Source organism: Schistocerca serialis, unplaced genomic scaffold, assembly GCF_023864345.2.
Source record: "Schistocerca serialis cubense isolate TAMUIC-IGC-003099 unplaced genomic scaffold, iqSchSeri2.2 HiC_scaffold_863, whole genome shotgun sequence".
Lineage (NCBI taxonomy): Eukaryota > Metazoa > Arthropoda > Insecta > Orthoptera > Acrididae > Schistocerca > Schistocerca serialis.
In genome coordinates, this window is record NW_026048478.1 from 423,804 (window position 1) to 448,744 (window position 24,941).

General features: G+C 45.5%; 1 protein-coding gene across 1 annotated transcript in view; it reads left to right on the forward strand.

Moving 5' to 3' along the window:
* Positions 1 to 24,941, forward strand: part of LOC126452442 (methyl farnesoate epoxidase-like) — a 329,711-nt gene that overhangs the window by 137,158 nt on the left and 167,612 nt on the right. Inside the window, exon 4 of the mRNA XM_050091072.1 lies at positions 4,184 to 4,371. Coding sequence (XP_049947029.1) covers positions 4,184 to 4,371 — 188 coding nt within the window. The remainder of the gene's footprint in view (positions 1 to 4,183; positions 4,372 to 24,941) is intronic.

A 24,941-nucleotide genomic window follows, 5' to 3' on the forward strand; every position in this document is an offset into this window, starting at 1 on the left:
TTAGCGTTGGAGCGGCTGCTGCCGCATCGTTTTGCATCAAACGTTGACCCTGGACGAGCTGTGCAAGGGCATCCAGTAAGGCCTGCATCTGCTGATTCTGTAAGCGATAAAATTCGGACAGTACATCTGGAGATTGTGGCGAAGCCATTTCACAAGTAAATCAGGGCAATATCGATAAGAACGCGGTTTTGCCTCGTCGCTAACGTTGTGGTTGGCAAGAGAGCCAACACCGTTTTACTAAAGGAGGCCGAAATGCACGCGTTTTAGCTCACGCAGGGTGGCGTGAGGTCTGGAACAGGACAAGGAAATTAGAATTTAGAAAAACGAACGTAGCTGGTAGAATACTTAACTTTAATCCATTAATGATGAACGTCGGTTCTGACGGTACATGATTCACAATATCAATAGTAACTGATAATGGCGCCTTGTTAGGTCGTAGCAAATGACGTAGCTGATGGCTATGCTAAACTATCGTCTCGGCAAATGAGAACGTATGTAGGCACTGAGCCACCGCTAGCAAAGTCTGCTGTACAACTGGGGCGAGTGCTAGGAAGTCTCTCTAGACCTGCCGTGCGGCGGCGCTCGGTCTGCAATCACTGATAGTGGCGACACGGGGGTCCGACGCGTACTGCCGGACCGCGGCCGATTCAAAGGCCACCACCTAGCAAGTGTGGTGTCTGGCGGTGACACGACAGTAATGATGATTTCGACTGACGTTTGTAAATTATTTGTAATCTGATGTAGGGCGTGAAACTATTTTTACATCTGCTATCACAAATCTAGACCATGATCTGATACATATTCATAGACCAGAGTTCGTTAAACTATGTAGGTACAAAAAAACTCCATTGAAGTAATTACTCACGAAATATTTCTGAAATAATAAAACAGAGGTGATTTGTTTTCAGCTTGCTACGTAATGATGTACTCGCTTATGTGCCCCGATGCGGACACACAGAATGAAAATTATTAAAATCTTTGCAACTTATGCAGAGTTTTACCATGTTTCGAATATCCAATGTTAATCTTTAGAAGAACTCGACTCCCTGGGCTGTGTTTAATAAAAATCTTATTATACGCCTTAATGGCAAACAAGAATCAAATTAGTTTAAACACTGTTATTAGTCCGATATTTGGTTTACGATACTATTTCTATAACATTGGTCATGGGGCCTGAAGATGGCGTAGTGAAACGCCGAAACACGTGCATTATATTCAAATCATAGACGGCCAAAAGCATTTCTAATTTTGCATTTTACACCCATAATTAGTGAACACTAGTAATAAATTACAAGTACGACTAGAAAATGACATATTAAGCTATGAGAGAACTAGCAATACAGGAGCACATGCTCTGTTCAGCTCTGCAAACAAAACGTGAACACAGTATTGTTTTAAATGTGAATGTATGCTTTCCCGGCGTATACAGCTGGCGAAGAGTTCTCGGGCTTCCAGCCGGGTGGCGGTGTCTTCAAACTGCGACGAAAAAAAATGGTTCAAATGGCTCTGAGCACTATGGGACTCAACTGCTGAGGTCATAAGTCCCCTAGAACTTACAACTAATTAAACCTAACTAACCTAAGGACATCACACACATCCATGCCCGAGGCAGGATTCGAACCTGCGACCGTGGCGGTCGCGCGGTTCCGGACTGTAGCGCCTAGAACCGCTCGGCCACTCTGGCCGAAACTGCGACGTTTCGACGAGTGACATACTCGTCATCCTCTGGCGAAGTGCCGAGACTTTGCTGATGCCGGTCCCTTTATACCTGCGGCGTGCCCCCACCACCTGGCCACGGGAGGCTGGGTCCAGAGGAGCCGGCGAGCGGGGTGGAGGGGGAAGCGGGTGCGCCGTTCGTGTCTCCGTGAGAGCATTCCGGTCGCGTCTCGTGAGCTGGACGGTTGTTGGTGCATTCCTGGCGTATTGCGGCTAATGCTGGATTCCAGGCCGCGCTCAGTTGATATCCTTCGTCCCTGTTCACAAGATTCTCGTGGACCCGTATTTCTATTGATTCTTTAATGACGCTGTCCCAATAGCTCCCGGCTCGGCACAGCACTCTGGTATTCTCGAAATCAAAGGTGTGGTTTTCTTTGATGCTATGTTCAGCTATAGCAGATTTATCTGTCCAAGTTGGACATGCCTGGTGTGTTCCTCGCACCTTTTCGAGATGCAGCTCTGCGTTTGTCCAATGTACCGTACACCACATTCGCAGGCAATGCTGTATATACCAGGTGTGTTGAGTTCGAGTGGGTCTTTAGCTGAGCCCAGCAGCTCTTTCATCTTTGGCGGTGGTCGGAAGACGGTATTTATGATTGATTTTCTCAGTAGCCCCCCCCCCCCCCCGATTTTGGCTGATATGGGCCCCAAATATGGAAGAAAGGCGAGTCTCTTGTTAACTTCCTCTTCTTCCTCTTCCTGAAAATTGTCAGCCTGTCTCCTCTTGAAGGCCCTACCAATCTGTGTTTCACTGTACCCGTTTTTCCGAAATACCTCTCTTAGGTGGTGTAATTCGTCTGAGAGGCTTTCTTTGTCACAAATGACGCGCGCCCTATGTACCAAAGTGGTCAGTACTGACTGGCGTTGCGCCGGATGGTGGCAGCTGGTTGCATGGAGGTACAGGTCTGTGTGCGTCTTCTTTCTACATACTGAATGGCCCAGCGTGCCATCCGCTTTCTTCCTGATCAGTATGTCCAGGAATGGAATACAGCCATTCTCTTCTACTTCCATCGTGAAGGTGATATTCTCATGTATGCCGTTTAGGTGGTCCATAAACTCCTCCAGTGCCTGCCTGCCATGCTGCCAAATCACGAAAGTGTCGTACACATAGCGGAAGAAGTGCCTGGGTTTACGGTGAGCAGTTTGTAGTGCCACCTCCTCAAAGCGTTCCATATAAAGATTCGCGATCCCTGGAGCAAGGGGAGATCCCATGGTCACTTCATCCACTTGTTCATAATGTTTTCCATAGCACTTGAAGTAGGTGGTCGTAAGTGCATATTCAAAGAGCTTCACTGTTTCAGGCTCGAAGTGCTGGTTAAGGAGTGCCAAGGCGTCTTGTAGAGGTACTTTCGTGAACAAGGAGTTGACGTCGAAGCTCACGAGTAGGTCATCTCTCTGAATTCGGATGTCCTTCAGTATTCTTACGAAATCTGCGGAGTTTTTCACGTGATGACTGCTGTGTCCCACCAGTGGTTTTAATAGTGTCGCCAGGTATTTGGTCAGTTCATAACTGTGCGAGTTGATGGTGTCCAGAATCTTGGGCAATCCATACAGGCGCGGTGTCGTTGGCGCTCTGTGATACAGCCGTTTCTGCACTGCCTCTGGTAGATCTGAGTCCTTCAGTAGCGCCACGGTTTTCCTGGTCATTGTCGATGTAGGGTCCTTGTTGAGTTTCCTGTGTGCTGGGTCTTGCACCAGAGAGCCGATTTTCTGTTGGTAGAATCAGCACCGTCGCATTTCCCTTGTCTGCTGGGAGAACCATGATGTCAGCATCATCCCTCAGTGCGCGGATAGCCTCTCGCTCCGGCGCAGTAATGTTGGCTTTCGGGAGTCGTGTCTTGTCGATGATCCTGCAGGTCTCCCTTCGGACCTGCTCAACTTCCTCCTTGGGTAGGCCCCAGACTGCTTCCTCTATGCTGCTGATGATGTCTCGTTTCGGTGTGGTCCTTGGTACAGGTGCAAAGTTCAACCCTATCGAGAACACCAGGGTGCTGTGCCGAGCCAGGAGCCATTGGGACAGCGTCATTAAAGAATCAATAGAAATACGGGTCGACGAGAATCTTGTGAACAGGGACGAAGGTTATCAACTGAGCGCGGCCTGGAATCCAGCGTTAACCGCAATATGCCGGGAACGCACCAAGAACCGTCCAGCTCACGAGACGCGACCGGAATGCTCTGACGGGGATACGAACGGCGCACCCGCTTCCCCCTCCACCCCGCCCGCCGGCTCCTCTGGACCCAGCCTCCCGCGGCCAGGTGGTGGGGGCACGCCGCAGGTATAAAGGGATCGGCATCCGCATAGTTTCGGCACTTCGCCAGAAGATGACGAGTATGTCACTCGTCGAAACGTCGCAGTTTGAAGACACCGCCACCCGGCTGGAAGCCTGAGAACTCTTCGCCAACAGTATTGTTTGTTATCGGTGGTGAGTACACCGTACACTGAGGTCTGGCCGTGGTTTCTGAGCAGGCTACCGCTTCCCGCGCGGCGACCAGCTGCTGCAGACGCTGTTGGACCTGCAGGACGTACGTTCGCGCGCCTTCGACATGACTGGAGGCAAACTCAGCGCCATGCCGTGGCTGCGCTTCATCCAGCCCGAGGCAACGGGCTACAACGCGATCACCAAGTTCAACGAGTTAACAAGCGCCTTTTGTATGGTAAGTACTGGTAGTCAAGTCGTGAATCATGCGCTCAGTGTATAAGGATAAAACTTTGTAGTTAACTGGGATAAAGAAACGGAAGCGCTTGAAAATTTGCCTGGTGGCGAGGTAAAGCTAGCCGCCTGACTTGAATAAAACCCGTATCTCAATGCTGTGAAAATACACACACCCCCAGGAATTGTCACTCTCCGCATCACTCGCAAGGATGGCAGAATGCATAAGAAACTATTTGGCACTGCCTCTCATGACAATTCATGGGTTGACCCACTTTGCATAATTTACAGTATATTGAATAATCTCTCCCAACAATGTGGTTAAGTACGGGAAAACATGTTCTATAAATTACTGAAATGAAAGTGAAATTTAGTATAACAATGGGATTTATTGATTTAATGCACAAATGAATCGAATTCTCAGATACTATGATAATGCATGACCAGTGAAGTGCATAACAAGTGCAACTAGTTTCCATGAATAATTAGGTGGCAAAGTTGAAATGGGCGGATGTCAAATGTTTGTAGGTCCCTTTCCCCCACTGTGAGTGGGCTGACTATCCTAACATATTGCCAATTCCTTAGCACGTGGTACAGTGACTAAGTAACAATGTTCAGCTACAAAATCCCACATGCAATTTAGATCTGCTGTGTACACTATGCGTGCAGAAGCGGTACTGAGGGGTGTAGTGTCTTGCGGTCGGCAGATAAGAACTAAATCAAATTTGAACACACACATTAATTTACCAAAAATATGCCTTCTTGGCATGCACTCATTTCCAAACGTAAGAACAACAAGAATCACAACAATTCTTGAGATAGTACAAGCCAGATAAGAGTTTAAGATAACGAAAAGAGCCACACAGAGTGGCTGCGTGGTTTGAGGCGCCCGCAGGAGGTTTGGGTCCTCCCTCAGGCATGGGTGTGTGTGTTGTTCTTAGTTTAAGTAGCGTATAAATCTAGGGACCGATGACCTCAGCAGTTTCGTCCCTTAGGAATGCACATACATTTAAACAATTGAATAACGGAAAGAAAATACCAACCAAAATACTACTCTACACAGTTACACAGATACAACTTTCTACTGCAAGCTACGGCGAATGTCAATTATGCTGGAGCTGTCATAAGTATTGGCTTGAGCTGTCCTAGCCGGTCTGACTGCTGGCGTGCTTACAACGCCGATTCGGCGGAGAGCTACATGTAGTCACATTAGTTCCAATTGGTGGCTCTCTGTCACATGGCTTTTCACAAAGTAGCTCCGTGTTTATGCGGAAAGATTGTTGGTGTTTACATCCACTGTCGATGTTTTGGTCTGAGCTCTGGAAGGGAGGTCAGCCGTCCACCTTGCTTATCTGTTGTGTGGGCCATCTAACTGATAAGGGGTCACTATGACATTTCTACCCCTGGAAAAAGAATGCACAGCACCACAAACGTCCAGAGGAGTAGGGGCATCCAGATCGACATCCATAGGTTTGTGGCCATCAGGGGCAAGAGGCGGCAATGCAGCAGTGGCAGCTGGCAGCTGAGGCAGCAGCTGAGCCAGAGGCGGAGGCAGAAGCGGATGTTTCATCACAGAATGGCCGGCGACAGGCAATGGCAGCTCCCTGGGGCGTCATGGTCCACCAGACGGGGGCAGAGCTGGTTGAGGTGCCAGCGGGCAGCAGAACCGTTAGCCCATTGTAGAAACACCATCCACAGAGCTTGGTGATGACAGCAGGCTCCCAGAGCGCCTGTGGATAAGATCCACTTCCAGATCTCCTACCTGACGTGAAAAGAATGCGCCGAAGTGCGAGCGAGAGGCTGAGAAGTCTCAGGAACAAGGGCAGATAAGGGAGAGTGGAATGGTGGACCGTGAAGTATGTCTGCTGGACTTTTAATGACATGGGGGGCAGCATGGTATGTAGCCAAAAACAGAAGCATGCCCTCCTCCAGTGGGTGATGGCTCAGCAGCTTATCAAGCTGGTTCTTCAACGCCTACACAAAGCATTTTGCATGGCTGTTTGGCACAGGGTGAAATGGGGACGTGTAGACGAGGGAAATCCCATTGGCAGCACAGAATTGCTAAAACTCGGTCGAAGTAAAGTGTGGACCATTACCCATAACGATCGTTTTTCGGAGTCCCTTGACAGTAGAGACGCACCAGATAATTTTGATAGTCTTAGCGGAAGTGGTGTTCATCATGCAGGATATGAAAGGGTATCCCAACCTGTAGTCAATCAGGATGAGACACTGGGAACAATGAAACGGGCTTGCAAAATCCAAGTTGAGACATTCCCACGGAGCAGCTGATCAGGCCACGAAAAATACTGGGGTGTGGATGCTGCCTAATAGGTATGGCACATAGTGCAGACCGACACGAGGGAGGCAATGTCTTTATCCAATCTGGGCCAATAAAGGTGGCGGCAGGCCAGCTGTTTGGTGAGGACGATTCCCCACTGACCAGGGTGGAGGAGGTCGAGGACACGGCGGCCCAGTGCATGCAGTACGACCACCCTGGGAACGTCTGAGTCACTATTCAAAAGTATGACGCTACTGCGGAAAAAGACTGTGCCAATGATCCCAAAAATGCTGGACTTCCCCATCACAGATGCCACTCAGAGGTGCGAAAGACAACATCAAAGTCGAACATCGCCAGGAAGAGCGCCCAACGCTGAAGGCATGTGCTGTCCGGGTGGGCACTGTGGCACTAGGGTGAAACAAAGAAACCAAAGGTTTGTGATCGGTCTGCAGAGTGAAATGATGACCATACACGAAATAGTAGAATTTCGTCAGTGTGAAGACCAGCTCCAAAGCTTCCTTTTCAATTTAACTATGTTTGGTTTGAGTGTTGGTCAATGTTTTGGATGTGAAAGCTACCGGCCTCTCAATGTCATTGAGTACTTGAAAGGGGACAGCACCCAGGCCATCGGTAGCGACGATGAGGGGCAGGGAAGGGTCGTAAATGGCCAGACATGGAGGGTGGGAGAGAGCTGACTTGACACTTCTGAAAGCCTGCTCTCATGCTGCATCCCAAATCCAACGCACACCCTTGTGCAACAATCCGGACAGGGGTGCCGATATCTGGGCGGTGATGGGTATAAAACGCCGATAATAGTTAATTTGACCTAGGACACATTGCAGTTGCTTCACGTTGGTGGGAAGTGGCACGTTTTGAATCATCTCGACATACTCCTTAGAGGCATGTAGGCCACAGGCATCAATCGTGAACCCGAGATAACTGACCTCGCACACAAAAAAGTCACACTTCTCTTTATGGCAATGCGGGTTAGCCTAGGAAAAAGTCTGGAACAGCCTACCCAGGTTATCCACGAGGTCCAATGCGGACGAGCCACCGACAATGACATCGTCCAGATAATTTGCTGCACCGGGCACCTGACTTTTGAGGTGTTCCAAATAACGCTGGAAAATGGCGGGGACACTGGCAGTGCCAAACGGGAGGCGGTTGTACCAGAAATGGCCACACTGATATTGATGGCTAGAGTCTGCTGTGATTCTTGCATCGCGCAAATGAGTTTTGACGTAAACGGTGGAGCCCACAAGACATGCGAGTATGTCATCCACCGATCTGACTGGATATGAATCGATGACTAACTGAGAATTTACCGTGACCTTAAAATCGCCACAAATGCGTAAAGCACCATTCAGCTTCTCGATTAACACGATAGGCGTCGCCCAGCGGCTGTGCTTGACGGGAGAAAGAGTGCCATCGTCGTGTAAGCAGCGAAGATTCACCTGGAGCCTGTCTCGGAGAGGAAATGGAACCAGATAGACCTTAAAACGAGGCACAGCAGAGGGAAGAAGTTGAACACGTGCAGTGAAACCCTTAACCCCTGGTGTGGAGGATGAAAACAACGTTTCGTATTTGCTGAGCAATGGGCAAGGAGGGTATCCAAGGAGGGTATTCCAACCGCCTGTACCTCATGCTTCACTGACAAACGCAGACAAGCAAAATTTTCCACACCCAGAAGGATAGTAGCGGCGGAGGAGCCGACCACCAAAAACTGAGCGGTGAAGGAACGACCATTGTAGGAGGTTTGTGTCGAAAAAACGACGTCGGCTGATATATAGTGATTCCTGAAACTACGCAAGGCGCAAGTGTACGGAGATTAAGCTGGCGAGCCCAAGCATTGGTATGGGGCACCACCCACAACAGAAACAAAAGATGCCATGTGAATCTGGAAGACCACAGGAATATGCGCTGTCTCCAAGGTAAGGAGGAAACGAGCTCCCGGCTGGGGAATGATGGGGAATACTTGTCCGTCAATGGAATGCAAGGCTTCCAGGTCCAGCGCTGATGATTCGTGACGAGCCTGTGGGTCCGCGGGAACCGTGGTATCGACGCGAAGTTTCTGCGAAGCCTGACACACAACGGCGATGGGGCCTGTTCGGCTGCAAACCGTGCACCTTGCTCACTGGTGGGGGCATTCCGACCGCTGGTGAGCTCGGAAACAGTCCGGACATGATGGAAAACAGGCGAAAGACTTTCTGTCACCGGATGTACCAACAGACTGACGAAACTCCTGCTCAGCGCTAAGCAACTGGCTAGCCGCAAAAATAATCCGAATAAGACGCGGCGGTTGTAGCCAGAGAGACAGTTCAAACGCACGAATGATCGGCAGACAGGTGTTGAGGAACAGGTCCTGTAACTTCATAATATGTGCCCAAAGACCCTCGTCTGGTGCGTGAAACACCACCATATCACGAATCAACGAAGAGGCATAAGACTGCTTGCATTCAAAGTTGGCGCACTGGAATTTGCAATCGCGGGAGAGACCCTGGAGCTACCTAATCCATTCCCAATATGTCTGATCTGGGAACTTTCGACAAGAAAAGAAAGACTAACGGGCGGAAAACGTGTATTTGTGCGTCAAAGTACTCAAACAGGCAGCCCTTATACGGGTAAAGGAGAGATCTCGAGGGGAGTGCCCAGGGTTCAGTTGTTGAATTAAACAATACATCTGTGGACAGATGGTGCTAAATAAAAAAGCTCAACTTCGATTTTCGTCGTGGATTCCATGTACCAGTAAATGTTGTTCCAACGGTTCGAAATAAGTTGACCATGGTTCGACAGACCTATCGAAAGCTGGAAACGTCGGTGGAGCCTCACGCAAAGTGTTCATATTACCCGTGTCGGAATCAACTCTATAAGCTACTTCTTGCAACGCTGGGGAATGTGGGCGGTGGTCTGACCTTGTGAGCGCTGCCTGAATCTCTCGTAGAGTTTCCATCAAGGACTGAAGAAATTCCTCTAAGGAAGTCAATTCTTCCGAAAATGAAAGTTTTATCCCCGTCGCCAATAATTGTAGTGTCCTTTGGTAGGCAGGAAAGAACTAAAGATCAAATCTGAACACACTTTATTTTAAGAAAAATACGCGTTCTTGGCGTGCACTAATTTTCAAACGCAAGCACAACAATTCTTGTGGTGGCACAAGCCAGATAATAGTGTAAGATAATAATAACCAAAATACTACTCTACACAATTACAAAGACACAACTTTCTACTGCAGGCTATAGCGAACGTCTACTATGCTAGACCCGGCGTAGGTACTAGCCTGAGCTGTCCTAGCTGTAGCTACATACTGCCAATCTGACTCTGCTGGCGTCCTTATAACGCCGATTCAGCAGAGTGCTACACGTAGTAACATTAGTTCCAATTGGTGGATCTCTTGTCACATGGCTTTTCACGAAGTAGTTCCGTGTTTATGCGGAACGTCTGTTGGTGTTTACAACCACTACCGATGTTTTGATCTGAGCTCTGGAAGGCAGGGCTTGTCTGTTGTGTGGGCCCTCTGACATAAGGGGCCGCTATGACAGGGGGGCATCAAATTAACTGTCTGAGTTCCTACTTTGCCAGAGCTGCAAAACACTTTACCAGACCCCGTCCTCGATTTGTGTGGAGTCGACTATCAGCGATGCACTGCACTGCTGGCTGCATTCAGGAGTGCAGAACACACCAAATAGTTGAGGGCATGCCCGATGTTCTGATAAGTCGTGACGCCGGGACCTGACTGGCAATCGGTTCCCGGGTTCGATTCCCGGCGGGGTCAGGGATTTTCTCTGCCTCGTAATGACTGGGTGTTGTGTGCTGTCCTTAGGTTAGTTAGGTTTAAGTAGTTTTAAGTTCTAGGGGACTGATGACCATAGATGTTAAGTCCCATAGTGCTCAGAGCCATTTTTTGAACCTGACTGGCAATCCCGATCAGCACCTATTAAAACTGTCTGGGCTACCGAACAGTGAATACTGTTAATTCTACTGTCACTGGTCTCTACTTCACGTCTTCTCTGTCTGCCGGTCTGTAACAGAGCCCGTAGAAAAACGTTTCTCTCTACAAAATCCGAAAAAATTAAAAACGCGCTGACCCCACCAAGCTGCCAAACACAAGCGCACAAATCACTGCATATAACCCCTCCAAAACACCACGAAAATCTAATAGAATTGAGCGTCTTGCCGACAAAAATTAGCGTGGCCTTGTTATGTCAGCAAGAGTCACCCACTGTCCACCAGCTAGCCTGCCCCATTAATGTGTAATGTGTATATGGGGAGATTGCGGCATGAGAAACATAAATGACATATCAGAATACAGTGCGTACATGTCGTGCCAGCTTGGCGGCCATCCTGCCGTCACCGAGCCGCAATGACAAGAACACCATCACACAAAGCCCGTCAGCTGTGACCCAGGTGCCACTAAGTCGTGCTGGCAGGTTCCACGCAATCCTCACCGCCTTCCCTCAGGTAGAGAGAGCGCCCCTGGGGCCCGATATTCCTGGAAGCCAGCCGACTTGGCCTAACACAACACCCCTGTCTCACTCTCTTCTCCCACCCTGAATGTCCACCATCAGATCTTGGAAAATAGCCAATGTAGAAGAGGAAAGTCAAAACAATATTCGGTGAAAGTAAAAGCAAGTGTGATAACATTAAGAGTGAAACGGGAATTCCGTTGTTAAATGCAGAGGAGGGAGTGGATAGGTGGGAAGAGTACTATAAGTGGGTATAAGAAGAAACAGAAGTCGATTTAGAAGCAATGGGGGATCAGGTATTAGAATCAGAATTTAAGAGAGCTTTGGAGGACTGAAGATTAAACAAGGCAGAAGGGATAAACAACATCCCACCAGAATTTCGCAAATCATTGGGGAAAATGGCAACAAACCGACCATTCAATTTGGTGTGTAGAATGTATGAGTCTGTCGACATAGCATCTGACTTTTGAAAAAATATCATCCATACAGTTCCGAAGAGCACCAGAGCTTACATGTGCGACAATTATCGCACAATCAGCTTAATAGTTCATGCTTTCAAGTTGCAGACAAGAATAACATGAAGAAGAATGGAAAAGAAAGTTGAAGATTTGTTAGATGACAATCACTTTGACTTTAGGAAAGATAAAGGCACCATAGAGGCAATTCTGACACTGCGGCCGATAACAGAAGCAAGACTAAAGAAAAATCAAGACACTTTCATAGGATTTGTCGACCTGGAAAAGGTGTTCGACAACGTAAAATGGTGCAAGATGATCGAAATTCTGAGAAAAATAGGGGTAAACTGTAGGGAGAGACGAGTAATATGCAATATGTAGAAGAGCCAAGAGGCAATATTAGGGGTGTAGGACCAAGATTTAAAAGGGTATAAGACAGGGAGGTAGTCTTTCGCCCTGATGAGAAGTAACAGAAATGAGAACGGCGAAAATTTAACATCAGAAATGACGGTCACGACGAAGATGAAGTTAAGGAATTCTGCTACCTAAACAGCAAAATAACCAGTGATGGACGGAACAAGGAGGATATCAAAAGCAGACTAGCACTGGCAAAGATGACATTCGTGGCCAAGAGAAGTCAAGTAATATCTAACATAGGGCGTAATTTGTAGAGGAAATTTCTGGGAATGTAGTTTGGAGCACAGCATTGTATGGCAGTGAAACATGGACTGTGGGAAAACCGGAACAGAAGAGAATCGAAGCATTTGAGATATGGTGCTACAGACGAGTGTTGAAAATTAGGTGGACCGTTAAGGTAAGTAATGAGGAGATTCTGTGCAGAATAGGAGAGGTAAGGATTATGTGGTAAACACTGGCAAGGAGAAGGAACAGGATAATAGGACATCTGTTAAGACATCAGTAAATAACATCGTGGTACTAGAGAGAGCTGTAGAGGTTAAAAACTGTAGATGAAAACAGAGATCGGAATACATCTAGAAAATAATTGAAGATGTAGGATGCAAATGTTGTCTAAGAATGAAGAGGTTGATACAGGAGAGGAATTCGTGGCGGGCCGCATCATACCAGCCAGAAGACTGATGGTTCAAAATAAAAAAAGTAATACTGGTCACCTGGTTTAATTCAAGCAACGGGTAATTACAGCCCTTGCTACGCGATCACCTTCATAACGAAAAACTAATTGAAGAAAACAGCCAGCCGATGTGGCCGAGCGGTTCTAGGTGGTTCAGTCCGGAACCGCGCTGTTGCTACGGTCGCAGGTTCGAATCCAGCCTCGGGCATGGATGTGTGTGATGTCCTTACGTTAGTCAGCTTTAAGTAGTTCTAAGTCTAGAGGACTGATGAGCTCAGATGTTAAGTCCCATAGTGCTTAGAGCCATGTGAACCATTTTGAAGAAAACAAATGAGACAGAACATGTCAAAAGAGTTTGGTGTCTCTCATACTTGTGGTTAAAAATCAATTTATAAACTTCAGTAAATAAGTAGGTAATGCTGGTACGTAAGTATAGAGATATTTTCCCTGATTCTTGTGAGTTGATACCTAGATTCATTTAAAAGTTACCAATAACCTCCATTGTGGTGGTTTCCGTTAAAACTAACTTGAACGCTGCATACGGCGAGAGCTTCTACTGCTTCTCTTCGTGCTTGCCAAACCCTACCTTGGCCAGCAGGGTCGCTGGATCCTCCCCACTTGTGAACGTTTGGAGCGCTATGGGCAAGGCTCTCCGACCATCTCTGGGTTTTGACGATCTGATGCTCCAATTCGACAGAATTTGGAACGGTATTCCCCAGGAGGAAAGCCAGAAACTCTCTCAATCAACGCCAAGCCGAATAACTGCTTGTGTAAGGAACTGAGGTGGACAAATGCGTTATTGACTTGCTTAATTTGTGAAGCTCTTTCTCTTGAATAAGTCATCTAGTTGCTTTCTGAAATTGTAATCATTTGTTTGTCTGTACGTGGAATTCGCGTCTACCAATTTCTGTCCCATTCGGATAATTTCTTCATGGTGCGTCGCTTTCCTTTGTTCCTTTTCTTTTCTTTTTCGAGTGTATAATGATGAACTAAAATATTCTTGGAATGCAGAGACATAGCAGCAGCAAGAGCGAAGATTTTGCGTACAATGCACTTATTGCGAACTGAGGAGAAAATGTTTGTAGAGCACTGTGCAAAGAAATATATTTTGCTCCTATTCGACGGAACATCGGACTTAGTTTCGGCTCCTACAGTTACTTTTTTACAGCATACATCGGTGTTTAGAGTGATGGCTGTAGTGATCAAGCGTCTGTAGCAGCTGCAAATAAAAAAAATTTCTGGAGTTACGGAAGATTCTCGGCCCTATTAGGGCGATCCTTCGGAACAACAATCGCAATGAAGGCAAACTGGTATATGCGCGCTGCCGCGCATCGGCTCTCTCGTAAATAAATCTGCGACCATATGTGAGACGGTTCAGTAGTGATGTCTTACATGTTACCAAAATTAATTTAGCAGTTTTCTTAACAACTGTCTCGCTGGGATTTTATACGAAATCCAAAAAAACGCATATTCATCAGCGACTACATTTTTGTATTACATAGGCGAAATAGTTTCACACCTCTTATGTTATTTTGTTTTTTATCTCGGAATACTTTTATATTTTCACGATAAAATTTGTATGACATGTATCCATAAACTTCGAGAATGTTCATAACTTTTTTCATTCCAGGTTAGTGCTTCTGTTTATTTTCCACAGGTTGAATTAAAAACTTTTCTTGAATCGTTTTGCAGCGTGAGGTTTATTCGGAATTTTTACTAACCCTAGAAATTACCACCAACTGACAATGCTGTAAGACGGTGAGATAACCTTGATCTCCCTGATCTCGTGACGGCCACGGCCGTATTACGGTGATAGCTTAAATGTACGACCGGAACGTAACATCTGTAATCTGTGTTGCCGCTCAGGTAAGTTTAAACGTTCCACTGTTTCTTAACATTTGTCAGAATCTCTCTCACACTCGCATTAATTTTTTCGTGTATTACTACAATTATTGTATGTGGTTTTCTTTTGTCGTCCGAGCGGTAACTGCTGGACCAATAACCAAAAAAATTTGAACAGTTTAAGCATGTTTTGCCACACATTCATTGTTTTCAAATGACGTGTTTCGTGAACATGAATATGTACCTGAAAGGGTTTCATTTAATATACATGTTTATGTGAGTCCTATTTACATAGGTTTCTAATCTCCCCATCTATCCTTAATTTAAGTCAGTAATTTGATCAGAATCACAGAGGCCGTGGTTGAATACGCCTGCAAATAGGAGAGGTAGCTGATGGCTGGGTCTCAGTCTGGACAGGGAGCTGCAAGGCGGTTGCTCGTTATAACAAGAGCAGGCTGCACTAGCAGAGTCTATTACAAAGTCTCACTACGTTGCTGTTCGTGGCCAATAAACTTGGTCGTGTAATGTTCTAATCATCACAGGGTGAGTCAAAAAGGACGTTAGAAATTTATTGACATAACGTACAGAATCGGTAGATGTGTCATTTTGGTACGATGTGACTACCATTTGTGATGTGGGAAACATCCCAACAGTAATCAGTTTCTTCCCACACTCGTTGCAGCATGTAGGGCGTAACTTGTGCAATGGCAGCATAGACTCGATTTTTCAGGTCGGCTGTATTGTTTGGTAGGGAAGGAGCATACGTAACCCAGAGAAAGAGATCCAGTGGTATCAGGCACGGGGAGTCAGGTGGCCATGCGATTCACCCTTCAGTCAGTCCACCAACCTGCGAAGCGATTATCGAGGAAACCACGAACATCCCTGAGGAAATGAAGTGGTGCACCGTCTTGCTGATAGTAAAACACCCCATCTCGTTCATCTTCATCGATCTGTGGAATGAAAAAGTTTTCTTGCATATTCAAATACACAACATCAGTGACAGTTTTCTCATAATTGTGAACACGCGGGCAACCTGGTGATTTATCATGTCGCATTGAAAAACTCATCTCAACAAAGTTCTTGTTGCAAGAGTAAACTATGGGCCTGCATGGAGGTTCTTTAGCATGTTCGATGCAAAATTTATGCCGAACAGTGTTTCATGAAACCAAAACACACAGCGAGCATGCTCCACATAGGTGAAAGTACCAATATAACTGTGCGGTATCAGACGCTCCTGGTGGCAGAATGGAGTACTGATGCTCTATATGAGTCAAATCTGAGGTCGTTAGCTACAAAATGACACATCTACTGATTCTGCAAGTTATCTCAATAAATTTATATATCATTCAACAGTTGTAAAGTCCTTTTTGACTCACAATGTACACACCATCTCTGAACATCTAGAAAATACCTGTATACATCTACATTAGCCTTTAATTTGAATTAAGGCCATTCTCAGCCAAATTTCTTTAGTTGTACGAGTAGGACGCAGCAGAGAGCGCTAACTGATCAGAAGAGCACAATAAGTACTTCGAATCGTTCAGTTTTCCCACTGTCGAAACATCTTTGCTTATAGGTTCAATGACATTGTGATTTTTCGTGTAAGCTTCCTACACTTCATACGATAGGACAAGTACCTGTCTGTTGACAGCATTCTGTTGTGAAACGCCGTCCGGGGTGGCCGAGCTGTTCTAGGCACTACGGTCTGGAACCGCGCGACCGCTACGGTCGCAGGTTCGAATCCTGCCTCGGGCATGGATGTGTTTGCTGCCCTTAGGTTAGTTAGGTTTAAGTAGTTATAAGTTCTAGGGGACTGATGACCTCGGAAGTTGAGTCCCGTAGTGCTCAGAGCCATTTGAACCATTTGTTGTGAAACGCAAAGGTTGCCGGTAGTACCGAAGCTAGACGATTGTTGACAATCCTTGCGCCAGCAGTGTTTTTCGCTCTTGGAGCACGCGTACTCTGGTATCCAGCCTGACGAGTTTGAAAGCCCGCTGTAGCGCTATCTGTGGAGATAACGGTCGTCCTGCCGGCCTATCAGCGCTTGCGGCTGCCCTTAAACGATTTCATTGTGTTACAGTACAACGTTATAATGAACGACTGAAGCGATTAGAGAGATTTGCTGTAGCTATATTATTTAACATATTGTCCAGCTATACTATTACTATTTTAAATATTGTTGCAGGGCTTTGCAGACACGTAGATAAACTCATCCTTTTTTTTGTTACTAGTGCTCCATATGTGCCCTCCCCCTATTGATTCCACAGACATGAAGTTGATAACCAAGATTTCCCACTTTTGCCGCGGCATGTCCCTGTTAGTGTGTTCAAAGGCATTGTTGATGCAAGCACGCAGTTCTGATGGGCTGGTGGCAGCGAAGACGTAAACACTGGGTCTTTCACATAACCCCACACAAAAAAATCGCAAGGGGTTAGGTCGGTAGAGCGTCTATGCCATGGCATGAATTACTGATGATCATCCCCCACCCCCAAGGCCGACCTATCATGTCCCCCCCCCCCCCTCCCCCAAGTCCGATCCATCAGGTTCTCATTTCCTGTATGAGAATTCACGAACATCGTGATGGAACGGGTATGGAGCACTATCCTGGTGGTAGGTGAAGCCCACACTGTCAGCATCCTGTTGCGACATGAGCCAGTGTTCCAGCAAATCTAGATATGTTCTGTAACGGTCATTTCGCAGAAGAAAAATGGACCGTAGTTTTTTAACAGTGAGACTGCACGGAACACATTAACTTTTTGTGAATTCGAATGTGGTGCACTACAGAAGGGGGATTCTCTGTCTCTCAGATTTGCACATTGTGCCTATTCACTGTGCCATTCACAAACAATGTTGTTTCACCACTGGATATGAGTTTCGCTCAAAATCCATCCTCTACCACAAGCTGTGCCACTGAGCTGAAAATTCAGTGTTGGACATTGTCATCGGGAATCAGGGCTCGTGGCCATTGCAGGTGGTAAGGCTTCAGGTTAAGCTGTTTCCTCAAGATCTTCCAAATGTTCTCTTGTGGTAGGTTCAGCTCTTCGTTAGTTCTGTTCTTCGACTTCTCTGTGCTACATGTAGAACTCGGCCGCAGGCAGTCAACCATTTCTTCATTCACTTCAGGCCTACACATCGAGTTCCCCTTGCAGGGGCATCTTGAAGGTTTAAACTAAGCGCACCACCGTCGAACGGAGTTGTCAGTTGGTGTATCTTTGCTGAACTTCATTCTGGAATGTCGTTGCACTATTACGAGAGACTGATGTGAGTGCATTTCAAGCGCAACATACGCTTTTTCGGCGCCTGTGGTCATGTTGCCTCATTGCTCTTTGCTGCACTCTCATGGCACAAATCCGAAGTGCTGCTCAACGGTACAAAACTTTTGAGTTTTTCTATGTCAATTAATGTAGCTACAGTGAATTTATGAAATTGTTATAATCGTTTATAGTGACCATGTACTTATCTCGCTACAAGTCATTGTCTGATTCTGGATTTTCAGCACCTTTGCGTTTTATCTTGATGTATTCGCTGAACTTGTTCTTCCGCCGTATCATCATCGTTGTTTCTCCTCTGCTGTAGTCCACCTATTTACTTTCGTCGCCTCACTGTCGGCGCCCTTGGCTGCTCGGCCAGACCCTGCAGATTCCCGATCTACTACTACTACTACTACTACACACACATACACACACACATACACACATGCACATACTCATACACACGCGCGTACACAAAAACAAAATTATGTATATGCAGCTCGGACCTGCGTTGTAGATATTTCGTAGAAAAGTTAGGATGAAATCATGACAAGTTTCTCGTATCTATATGTAAGTTAAATCAAGCTCTAATATCATGAAAAGATATACTCACCATATAGAGAGGAGACCTTGAATCGCAGACAGGCACAACAAAAAGACTGCTATGCATTTGACCTTACGGCCAAAAGACATTTTTCTAAGCTAGAAAGCTCACCCACATGGCCGCTTTCTCTGGCCACGATTCCCAGGCACCAGATCATTACGGCACTCAGGTTGATACCGTGTTCCTTGACTTCAGGATGGCATTTCATACCTTTCCACACTGCCTTCCGGTGAAAAAAATACGAGCTTAGTATCATGGCAAATTTGCGACTGGATTCAACACTTCCTTGCAGACAGAACTCAACACGTCGATCTTAACGAAGCAAAATCGACAGGTGTAATTTAAAGAGAACCTCAGGCTAGCGTGATAGGACCGTTACCGTATACAATATATGTAAATGACCTAGTTGAAAGCAACGAAACCTCTTTAAGACTGTTTGCAGATGAGGCAGTGGCCTACAAGAAAGAGCAATGCCAGAGGACAGTATCGATTTGCAAATTGATCCGCAGAGTATCATAAATGGTGCAGAATCTGGCAGCTGACCCTGAACGTAAATAAATGTAACGTATTGCGCATTAATAGAAAAACAAACCCCATATAATAAGTCTACATTATTGATGACAAATTGCTGGTTGGTTGACTCGGGGGAGGGGACCAAACAGTGACATCATCGGTGCCACTGGATTAGGGAAGGATGGGGAAGGAAATCGGCAGTGCCCTTTCACAAGAACCATCCCGGCATTTACCTCAAGCGATTTAGAGAAATCACGGAAAACCTAAATCAAGATGGGCAGACGCGGGTTTAAATCATAGTTCTCCCGAATGCCATTCATGTGTGCTCCACCTCGCTCGATGACAAATTGCTGGAAAGTATCTAGGAGTAACTATCCATAGCGACTTTAAATAGAATGAACACATAAAAGAAATAGTAGAGGAGAAGCAGATGCCAGACTGAGGTTCATAGGGAGAGTCATAAGGAAATGTAACTCATCCACGAAGGAAGTGGCTTGCAAGGCGCTTGTTCGACTGATTCTTCAGTATTGCTCAACAGGTGATCCTTACCTGGAAGGACTGATAGAAGACGCAGAGAAGACCCGTCTTAGAATGGAGCATTCAATCACGGGTTCGTTTAGTCAGCACGACATGCTCAACAAACTTCAGTGGCACACATTACAAGAGATGCGCTGTGCAACACGATGAGGTTTACTACTGCAATTTGCACTGAACACTTTCCGGAAAGGCCGGCCGCGGTGGCCGTGCGGTTCTAGGCGCTGCAGTCCGGAACCGCGGGACTGCTACGGTCGTAGGTTCGAATCCTGCCTCGGGCATGGATGTGTGTGATGTCCTTAGGTTAGTTAGGTTTAAGTAGTTCTAAGTTCTAGGGGACTGATGACCTAAGTTGTCAAGTCCCATAGTGCTCAGAGCCATTTGAACCAACTTTCCGGAAAGAGCCAGACTACATATTACATCATCTCACACTCACCTCACGGTGTGACCACGACGAGAAAATTCAAAAAATTAGAGCTAATGCAGAGCCTTACCAACAACAGGAAAGTGGGGATCGGTTAGTGATACCAGACGTAACCTCCGCCACACACCGTTAGGCGGCTTGCGGAGTATGATATACATAACAATTTGCCCATTGGCATGGACGCTGATATCAGAGTACCTCAGCATTTGTGACCCATATCGTCGCTAGAATGGTCCCCCGTTAGTCCCTGCTCTGCTTATACAGTTTCCTTACCGTGTCAAGTAGCCACAACGCCACCAAGAAGCGTTCAGCCTCGCGATGTTCAGTGGTCATAATGTTTTGGCTCAACGATGTATTCTCTTTGTATTCAGTGCTAAAGTCTGGATAAGGAGAAACTGCGATACTAGCAGTCAGCTTTGACTGGTGGCGTAGTACACATGTGACAGACGATATAGGCAACATGACGACTATAACGTCATATCATTGGCGATGTTTTGAAACATGAACAACACAGACAGTTTTCATGGTGAGATTTAAGTACACCGGTGAAAGGTATTTTGATTTGCAGCAGTTATTGTCATTCGCATACAAATAAGACAAAAATTTCTTAGAAAGAAAAAGAGGAGAGTACCACAAAAACAACTATCCAGCGATAATGCGTGTTGGAGCGTACAATACGAACAAAAGAATTACTCATCGCCAGTAAATTTTGACCAGTATCGGAAAATGCACTTTAGCTATATAGCTCAAGTGGATACAGCGATGCAAATTTCGAACATAGACGTTCTTTTCAGTAGTAAGTAGTAAAAGGATTTGACATGAAAAACTTGAGCTATTTGTCGGAAAGAAACCAAATCGAATATCGTAGAAATGGCTCTACAGCAGGAGTGAAGATCACAATGCCCAGTCTGACCTAAATATGAGACATTCCGTGGCGGCCGGTTATCGTGTGCTAATGTGCTACATTAGACTGTAACTATCGCACTAGAATTATGTTATTTCTCTTCGAATGTGAGTTGGAAATCGCACTAAAACTTTGCTACTGCACTTCGAATGCGTGCTGGTATACAAATAAAATGGATGGAAACATGTTTTGTAGTGCTCTCCCCGTTATATTTAGAAATCATTGATGACTGCTGAAATGATGGTCAGCTGCGCTACAATTAACTCAGACTTCGACTGCACATGCTATGATGTGACGTCATCCCTTCTGGCTCCGTGAGTGCTACGTCACTCACAGCAACGGGTCAATAATTTCTCTGAAAGTGCATGTAACGTATTGTGTGAGCGTAGAGTATGAGAGAGGCTTAAAGAATAGTTGAGCAACAGGAGCATGGCCAAGTGGTCATGTGCACTGGCTGACAATTCACTGGCTCGGGTTTGATTCCCGCTGCTTCCATATTTTTTCATTTTATTTTATCCCTCTCAATATTACACGATTAACTATAAAAAAACTAAATGTATTTAAACAGTACAATTCATTACGTTGGTTCGAAAGTTCATTGCATTTTTCCATAGGTTTAATGAACACAACATGTAACGGTACCACCGACCACCTTAATCGGCAATCGATGCTAACGTTATACCCCTACGAGGAATTTCTGAAAGTTGTGACAGTGAGATAACCTAATGGAAACAGAACAGTCAAACTGGGATTCTTTTCCGAAACACACCAGCAAAGTATAACCAACAGTAAACGGTGGGGCAGGAGCAGACGTTCTCCCAGCACAAAAGTAAGTTGTAACATTATATATTAAAACTGGTCGCCATCCTAATTAGCCTTTCTTGTGTCAAGCAAAATGATAAAGCAGAAGGCACTGCTAAGGTTAATCTATCCTTCCTTGACACACATACACTAAACTCTTTCCTCATATCTGTTCATATTACAACACAGTAACCTAAACTTGCAGATAGATGTGAAATTAACGAACAAATGGCCAATGAGACAGTAAAAGTAACATTTGCCTCTCTACAACAAGTATTTTAAACGAACTAGGTGTAACAATTTATAAAACCAAATACCGACACACAGGAACTAGTAGCAATACTGAACACAGAAGGGCTTGAAATGATTCTGAATTTAAATCAGGGGTTCTGCTAATGATCATAATCTACAGTTTCATTGTTTAGTACAGGGTCTCTATGCTTGTGCATTAACCATCGTGCATTAGAATAGATAACACAATAAATAGTTCTTTCTTAAACTCGGCTTGAAGCAACTAAACAGAATGCAGATCTAACTACACTGGTTCTGAAGGAGCCTTTGCATTTCTTCCATTAACTAACTAGCCTAGTACATGAGGACCCTTAAACTTCGAAGAACCATGCTCATTAAGAAAACTACACTAGTTTGTATGAGGAATGACAAGTATTCTAATCGTTAATTATTAATTAAGTAAAGCACAAAAAACTATAAAATTTTAATTATCAAATGTGCTTTGATAAGCAGTCTTTTCACCTGCTGAAAAGTATAATTGGCTGTACAAATGAGAACACAACATTAAATTCAAGCTCAACCACTCTCTCATAACAACCAGGATTTGTGATTTGGGATAAACACGGGTGTAAGAAAGAGTTTTTAGCAACATCACGATTATTATTAAAATCAACCAAATTTCACAAATACCTGGTCTATTTACGCAGTGCCAAATATAAACAATTTAGTGGAAGGCTGGTGGCACTGGCGGCGCAATTTACAGTGGCTGTTAACATGGCGGCGATGCAATCACAGCAATACTGTTGGCCATGCCCTGTTACATATTTTCTTGGCGTTGAAATTACATTTTCATAGGGCCAAAAACCACGCCATGATAATGGTGTCAAGAAATGCACCATCCGAGGCCCATAAATACTACCCTTAAGATCTTCTGGCCTCAAGACTCCAAAAATATGAGCTACAATCATCCGCTATTGCTAACGAGCTGTTAACCACAGCACTGCTCAGCCCAGACTCCTTACCCGTCACAACGGACGATTTGCCACTTGCGTGCCAACCACACCTTCTCCACTCTACCAGGCTACCTCCGTGAGTGCGGGGCTTCCCCTCATCTTTTACATTCAACGCTATGTTTCCTAGCTATGGACCAAGCCATTTACAGTACATTACGTAACAATCATTCCATTAGTTATTTAAATTCACAAGCATAATTTAAACAACATTGTTCAAAAGTTACACATAACTGAAACATGTATACGTAGTCTAAGAGTTTCCATGACAGATACAACATTATACATAAGCAATAATACAAATTGACATAGAAATATCGATACAAATACAAAATAGGTCAAAAATGGTTTTTACAAACAGATATATGTAATAGAGACTTTAGTCATCAATAGTATACTCTACTTCACTATTTGCAACAGTCTGCCAGTGCTCAGATAAGAAACTTCCTGGCAGATTAAAACTGTGTGCCGGACCGAAACTCGAACTCGAGACCTATCCCTAGGTCCCGAATTCGAGTTTCGGTCCGGCATACAGTTTTAATCTGCCAGGAAGTTTCATATCAGAGCACCTCCGCTGCAGAGTGAAAATTTCATTCTGGATACATCCCCCAGGCTGTGGCTAAGCCATGACTCCGCAGTATCCTTTCTTCCAGGAGTGGCTAGTTCTGCAAGGTCTGCAAGTGAGATTCTGTGAAGTTTGGAAGGTAGTAGACGAGGTACTGGCCGAATTAAATCTCTGAGTACGGGTTGTCAGTCGTGGTTGGGTAGCTCAGATGGTAGAGCAGTTGCCCGCGCAAGGCAAAGGTCCAGAGTTCGAGTCTCGGTCCGGCGCATAGTTTTAACGCACCAGCGAGTTTCATATCAGCGCACACTCCGCAGCAGAGTGGAAATTTCATTCTGGAAACGTGGGATAACTTTTCGATTCCGTAACTGTAGAAACCCTGTGTTTTTGAGGAAAAGAACTTACCGAGTCATGTTCGGCGCGCATTTTCATCCTGAATGGAAGTTTCTTGGAGGTTCTTCGACAAAGAGCCGAAAAGATGAAAATCCGAGGGGGCAAGATCAGGTGAGTGAGGTGGGTGCTGGATGATTTCCTAACCCAACGCCTGTATAGTGTTTTTTGACAGTCTAGCAGAATGCGGGCGAGCGTTATCGAAGAGCAGTATAACTTCACGCAGTGTTTGGTCGTTGTTCTTGGTATCCGTCTACAGCACGTCCCACTTGTTGATAATCGATGCCAGCAGTGACGGTTACACCTCAAGGAAGTAATTCGTAGTACACCACTCCGTCTCTGTACCACCAAATGCATCACATTATCTTTTGTGGATGCGCGCAGTTCTTTGCACGGGGAGTTGTTGCTTTGGACTCAGCCATTCCTTTCTTTTCCTTATGTAAGATAAAGACACCATTTATCATCCCCAATAACGATACAGTATAGGAATGGTTGGTGCTTTTTTACGAACCAATTAATGACGAGGAAGCAGAGATTCACTTATGGCCAGCTGTTAATTTTTGTGATTTTGGTTTAGCGTAAGCGGTACCCATACACTCAATTTTTGTACCTTCCGCCTTGCATGCAAATGTCGCACAATGGTGAAATGATCACAGTTCATCACATTTGACAGTTTTCGCGTACACTAACGCGGACCTTTGCAGATTAATGAATTTAAACGATCTTCATTAAACCACGATGGTCTTCCCGAACGTGAAGAGTCACTACTGTCGAAACGATCATCCTTAAAACGAGAAAACGAATTTGTTGCCGTGCTCTGTCCAAGGCCATAGTCTCGATACATGGCGCAAATATTGCTGGCTGCTTTCGCTGCTGTCACGCCTCAATGGAACTCAAATAGAACAATAACTAGGAAATGTTCCCATGTCTCCACCTGACACTCCCTTTTATAGCGTCAACAGTTCCACGCACTATCTCCAAACGACAAAACGACAATATATAAACTCAAATAGCAACAGTGAACTACAAATAAAAAAAGACAATCGATAAACAAACTCCGAACAGATCCTGGAAGACCATACGGTACTGACCGACCACCGTGTCATCCTCAGCTTATAGGCGTCACTGAATGCGAATATGGAGAGGCGTGTGGTCAGTACAACGCTCTCCGGGCCGTTGTCAGCTTTCGTGACCGGAGCCGCTACTTCTTGATGAAGTTGCTCCC